General features: G+C 46.6%; 1 protein-coding gene across 1 annotated transcript; it reads right to left on the reverse strand.

Moving 5' to 3' along the window:
• LOC115343757 (cystatin-B-like) lies at positions 1-6,466 on the reverse strand. The gene is made up of 3 exons (XM_030020160.2): positions 6,241-6,466; positions 1,560-1,661; positions 1-827 (listed from the first exon to the last, which is right to left on the reverse strand). The coding sequence occupies exons 1-3, from the start codon at positions 6,349-6,351 to the stop codon at positions 699-701; spliced, it is 342 nt and encodes a 113-aa protein (XP_029876020.1). The 5' UTR covers positions 6,352-6,466; the 3' UTR covers positions 1-698.

Below are 6,466 nucleotides of genomic sequence, written 5' to 3' on the forward strand. Positions count from 1 at the left end.
TCAATTAAAGAGAAATATTTATTGTTATTAATGCAGAAACGCATCCAGCTTAAATTACTTTCCAGGACTTCTTCCTTAGGACTGAGAAAATAATCAAGTTGTTTTCTTTTTTTTTTTTTAAAACTCATACACCCTCTACTGGACATTACACCCTACTGCTGCAAGAGGATAAACATGATTACCAAGGGAATGTTTGTTTCAAAGGACTATAATCCTCCCCGTTCTCTTGCTTTCAAAATTGCTTCAGCTCAAGTCTCTCTTCAGGTCTTTGCCAATAAAATACAGAGTACAATTTACATCTACAGATATATTCACAATTGCAAAACAGCACAGAAAAGATTCTGGTTTTTCTCTTGTTCCTTGCTGCAAATACATGAGTATCACTCCCCTTTCAATTTCCAGCCCAAGGAAGTCCACTAACAGCACTCGGTCACAATATTCCGCTTAAGTTGCACTGAAGTCTGTGCAGCTACTTGGGTTTGCATTAGTATAGGTGAAAGGAGAGCTGTGCAACTCTAAAATTTAGATTTTGCACAGGAAGGGAATGGCATAAGAGAAAATGATTTCTTCCAGCATTAAGTATAAAACAAGACACTTTCCTTTCTCCTTCATTGGCACAGGAATCAACATTTTGCAGCCTATAGAAAATGCACATAAGAAGCCATTAGGAAAACACACAAGATAGATAGATAAACTTGCTAGAAAAAAGCCAGTTCATCATGCTTGGTCTTGCTGCTCTGGTAACTGTGGAGACTCAGCGGCTTATTCTCGTGAGGAAGGCTTCTGAACACCCGCAGGTGCATGAACTCATCATTGCCAACATGGACCTGCAAAGCATGAAAACCAGTGAGTTCCACGGAGTAACCGCAGCCTCCAGCAGCAGTGATGGTGTAGACTGGTGTGTTTTGAGGATGGAGAAGCAGAGAGGCGGTAAGAAAAACCATCACCTCAGAAGGCACGGTCTTGTTTTAAACCAGACCGGGAGTTAGAACTTTGTGGAAATACCACCTACTCCGTCTATGCTTGTTAGTCCTCCCTGTGCCTGAGACAGGGAATATACAGGTAGGGAATCGGAGTTGCATAGAAGTGATTAATATATTAAATACATGCAAAATGCTCTAATCTTATCTGGCACAACAAGCACTTCAATGCTTTGATTACAGTTGCTTGTTTGTTGTGTGCGGCATCACTACAGGCAGAATCAAAGCAGATTTGATACTTCACTGTATCTTTACACATCTGGACTTCACTTAATGCAATGTTAGTGCTCAACATCACAGATGTGTAATTATCCCCCCAAACCAAGTTTCAGAAAATAACTGAAAAGTAAAAATCATTATGAAAACAGAGAAGTACTCTCATCTCCATTTAATACAAGCAGGGAGACAGGGTGGGAGATGGGGGGGGTTAGTATATTTTTTTTAACGTACAGATTTTTTTCTTATTAAGCCCAAATCATGAGCATCTCTGTAGGTAAGTAAAGAAAAAAAACCCCCACCATTCCAAATATTATACATTTAAAAAAAAAATAAAAATTTCCATTGCCCAGTGTCCTCTACCTTGATGAAGTAGTTTGTTCCAGCAACCACCTGAGTTTTAAACTCCACTGCAGTGAAGACATCAAACTTTTTCCCTTCTTTTTCTTCTAGCTGAGGTTTCACCTTAAGGAAACAATAGGTTATTTAAGACTGATGCAAGATTCAAGTATTTAGGGCTTAAGGCCCACACTATCAGTGTGCCTCAGTACCCTCCAGGTCACTGCTTCTGAATTCCCAGACAGAGTGTTCCTGCTTTTCCAAGTTATTAAAAGATTAAAATGAATAAAATGAATTAAAATGAATAAAATGAATTAAAATGAATAAAATGAATTAAAATGAATAAAATGAATTAAAATGAATAAAGCAGGATCAGAAATCTAGACAGGCAGCAAAGCCAAGACAGCGGTGTGATTAAGTCGCCACAGACTGACACCAAGTGTGGAGCCTCCAACAAGAGAATTGTGTGGGTATGCTAAAAGATTTATTATGACAAATTGTTTCCTCTATTGATGTCTCAGCTTCCCTTTCTGTCCTGTATATCTAACAACAAATATAAAGTGGTTCAGTATCTACCTGCACAAGACTATAGGTCTTTTTAGAGAGAAGTTTTTAATATACATCATTCTTACAACAAAGGCCGTCTTCAGCATTAGCTCCCTTTTCAAATTCAAAACAAGTTATTACAGATCCAGCATCACAGAACAGACAGGCATCCAAAAATCAAGCTTTGAAAGCAAACTACCCAAGCCTAAGTTCTTAAAACACTTATTTGACAGTTCTTCCAGCGTGTCTGCTGAAATCTGTACTGTTTTCAAACTGCAAATATTTTCCAAAAAATAACTGAACCATAAAGGCTTCTGAGTTATCATCCCAGTTTCCAGAGTGTAAAACCAGTGCTCAAGAAGTCAAAAGAACTTGCCCAATACCTCAGAGGGAGCCATGAAACTCCTGTGTTGCAGCTTTGTCTCCCACACTTGGCTCTCTAGAACATCACAGCTACATGGTAAAATTCTTGGTCAGGAAAGCAGATTTCAAGCTTTGTTTACAGGGACAAGATGCATTAGTCTTGGAGTCCTTACTGCAAGCACAGTTCTACCCAGGCCTTACCTCCTGCACTGCATCATTATGTAGCCCTCCTTCCACTCCCAGTGCAACAGTACCAGCAGTGAGCAGATACTCTTTTTCCAGCTATATGGTGTACTTCCCCTTCTTCCTAAAGTCAAGGGGAATAAATACATTTGCTCTCCTGCCTGAATCCCACCTGCTTCCTTGGGGGAAAACAAGTGCCAGTTTGCCACTGCTCAGGTGCTGCTGGTGAAGTAGGAACAGAAACAATTCCTGCAACTGGTTACGTTCTCCCACCTCTAGCACCGAGAAGGCGCAGGACCAAACTCTGGTGCCTTTGCAAGATGGCTCATCAGTGACTATCCTGTCCCTGGGGGCTGTGACCATACCGTACATCTTCTCTCAGACGTCATACCTCTACGCTTCTTCCAGGCTGTGAACAATACATCAAAAGTAAGATAACAATGTTTGGATGCTTTTGTACGTATGATTTTCTGCCATATGGAAATCAAAGCACACCCAACCACTTTGCATTCTAAGATGCCAGGAAGGGCACAGCCCCAGAAAGTGCAGTGATTCAGTCCTCCATCCTCCCCTTCTCCTGAGTCAGGAGATGGAGCAAGTGGTTTCAGTTTCCATCACTGGAGCTACTGTAACAAATTTTAAGCAGCAGGGAAGAGGGCAGACATATGTATCCCACTGACCCTATCCTGTCCCATGCTCCCTTAGCAATCCTAGGCACTGTGCTATGTTGGTTTCTTAGGTCTCAAAATTGCCCTGTCTCAGCACATTTTGTATTTCCACCAGGAAGCTGAACACTGGGCTCCATGACTGCGGACAGCTGAGTTGCATGCAGTTGCAAGCTTGTCAGGGTGTTATCATGGCAATGACTCACCACAGCATGTGACAAACAGGCATCCCAATTCAGTATGGGGAGGGAGAGCCCAGACAGAAATAGTCTCAGAAAGACCCGGAATCAGCCCACCCTGCTAGCTGATGGATGATCTCAGCCTAGATCTGGGGGTCCTGGTGGATAGGGCACTAAACATGAGCCAGCACTGTGCCCTGGTGGTAACAAAGGTAAGAGCATACTGGGCTGGATCAGGAGGAGCCTAGCCAGAACAGAGAGAGGCAAGCGATTACTGCCCTTTACTTGGCACTTGCTAGAAAACATTTGGAATACTACGTGCAGTTTTGGGCCCCCGATACAAGAAAGATGTCAATAAACTGTAGCGAGCTCAGCAGAGAGCCACCATGAGGTCAGATGGCTGGAGCACTCATGCTGTGAGGAGAAGAAAATGAGCTTGCTCAGCCTGGAGAAGAGAAGGCTTTGAGGAAAGCTTTCCAGTGCCTACAAGGAGTCAGGCTCTTTACTGAGGGGTGATGGCAGAAGAATGAGACACAATGGTCATAAATTGAAACTGGAGGTTCAGACTGGATATACGGAAAAACTTTTCCCCTGAGGACACTGCTGCAGTACAGCAGGCTGCCCAGAGAAGCTGTGCAGTTCCCATCCTCAGAGGTTTTCAAAACCTGACTGGACAAAGCCCCGAGCAGCCTGGGGCTGCTGACCCTGTGCTCGGGCAGGAGGTGCAGTCCCTTCTCACCCAAACTGTGATTCAATCACAGGGCTGAAAATTATCATGTCCTGAAGGCTCTTTGCTGTTCTGCGTGGCCTGTTTGCTTAATCCCAGAGCAGTTACTAAAAAGCAGGTGGTTCAAAATCACCCTGGCTAACCTCTGCCACAGCTGCCAGTAAGAAGCCAAAGGCAGAACAGGCCTGGGTGGAAATCCTTGCTGTGGAGAGGCAGTTCCTATGGGAACTCCTAAGCCAGACACCGTTGGAAGGAAGCTGTCCTGCTCTGTCTCACGCTGTACCTGCTCTGGGCGAGCAGCAGTACTTGCCAGGACCACGAATCTGAACAACGTTCAGCCATCGCCACAATTCTTACGAAACAACACAATGAAGGCAAGGACTGGAAAAGCAGGAACAGGAAATGTATTTATGGCAAGGGAACTGGCAGGCTCTAACAAATCTCCACAAAGATGTGATTTTAAGCAAACAAAACAATTTGAGAAGTCTACCTAGATTTAACAAAACTAGTGTTTCCTTCACAGTCTGTATCCAGATGTGGATATGACTGCACAGGCAAGTTTTCAGTTTGGGGTTTTCCCATTTATATTTCATTAAATAAAGTAATTTAAACTGGCAGTCAAAACAAGCTGGACAAACTTTGAAATATTTACGTGATTTAAATGAAAATGACAGATTTTTGGTTAATTCTGTTCACTTCTGAATCCAACTAGATTTCATTTTTATACTCTTCATCTTAGTTTTGGATTGCCAAACCACTGCAGTCTGCCACAGAACAGAAAGTCAGGATTTCAAACCTAGTTTTCAGTCCATGTGCAACGTTAATTGCATACCTGCATTATCTTTTAACATGACACGTAGGCCTTTTCAGGTCAAAACAGTAATTGCAACTCTCTCAGCAATTCTCGATAACGTACTCATTACTGCAAACCCAGGTTGGTGCTTAGGAGATGCACATCCCTCTCTTTTTTTAAATGCAGAATCATCAGATTCTACAAGCTAAACATTAATTTCAATGACTGCTGTGCCTTTGGGTGCTCTGTACGTATTTAGAAACCGCTGCAGCCAGGGGAACAAACCAGACGATGACAAAGAGCGTAAGAAGCTGGAGCTCGTCTTTCATCTTTCTCCACTGGCTTGACACACCCTAGCTGATAAAACCAAAAAGCAGAAGTAACTTGAGTTCCTACGACTGAAACAACGCCTCGTGCTTTGAAAGAACTTAGTTGTACACCAGCATTTTTAGAGCAAAAGCATGTGCTCTGTTAACACGGGCGGCAGTTTAAGTTACTGTATCAGGATTTGGAGCTGGCAGTGGTTAGAGCTGAATTCTGCGTTGGGGAATAGCAGAAGCAGCAGAGAAGTTTTCTTGCTTATCCTCCCCCCCAAAAAAACCCCACCCAACCCCAAAAGCGGTGGCTACAAGGTTTAGACTTTGTAAGAACCATCTGAGCTCAAGAAAATGGACCTTTTAGAGCCGGGACGCTGCCCTGACGGGTAGCACATCGCCTGCGGAGCCGGGGACGGAGCTGGAAGCGGCCCAGCTCCCCCTGAGCGCTCACGGCTGCCTATGGTTCCTCTCTAAACCCCTCAAAAACGTCCTCTTAAGATGCCGAACCGGCTCTGCCCGGCGTCAATAAACCTACGCAAGGCCAAGCAGGCACGGGGAGGGCTCCGCAGGGCCGGCATATTTCCACAGGGTATCGGTTTTCCCGCCTTTCAACTGAGGGGGGAAGGAAGGCCTCTCCGCCTTCAGCCGCGTCGGGCAATGGCGCGGCACACCTGGGCCCTCCGCCATCTCCCGCACCGGGACGGGGACCCAGCGCCGGGCTCAAGCCTAGCGCCGCCGGGCACCCCCTCGCCCCGGCGGGCAGGCCCTCACGGAGAGCCGGCGGCTGCCGGGAGAAGGCCCGGCGGGAGGAGGCAGCCCCGCCAGACCGCCCCCCCCCTCCCCGGTTCCTCCCCGGGGCGCTGCCGGCGCCCGCCGCCGGCTCCTTCCCGAGCCCCCGGGGACTCCCTGCCGAGGCAGCGCGGTCCCCTCACCTCGTCCGCCATCTGCTGCGTCTCCTTTGTGGCGGGCCGGGCCGCCGAGGTCCCCCCGCACAACATGGTGGCGGCTGCTCCGGTCCTTCCTCCCCCCCCCACCTCCGCCATCACCACCTCAAGGCGGGGCCCGGCGGGGCGGGACCGGCACCGGGACCGGGCCTGAGGCGGGGGCTTAAATCTGATTTTGGGGTCTTCTGAGGTGTGAGGGGGAGAGCGGGAAGCC

Source organism: Aquila chrysaetos, chromosome 7, assembly GCF_900496995.4.
Source record: "Aquila chrysaetos chrysaetos chromosome 7, bAquChr1.4, whole genome shotgun sequence".
Classification (NCBI taxonomy): domain Eukaryota; kingdom Metazoa; phylum Chordata; class Aves; order Accipitriformes; family Accipitridae; genus Aquila; species Aquila chrysaetos.

What these genes read in the sequence shown, in the direction of transcription:
- LOC115343757 (XM_030020160.2), bottom strand. Translation starts at nt 6,351, where the DNA reads ATGGCGGAGGTGGGGGGGGGAGGAAGGACCGGAGCAGCCGCCACCATG. An exon ending in CGCAGCAGATGGCGGACGAG is followed by an intron (nt 1,662 to 6,240) that starts GTGAGGGGACCG and finishes TGTTTCCTTAAG; the next exon opens with GTGAAACCTCAGCTAGAAGA. An exon ending in GAACAAACTACTTCATCAAG is followed by an intron (nt 828 to 1,559) that starts GTAGAGGACACT and finishes CATGCTTTGCAG; the next exon opens with GTCCATGTTGGCAATGATGA.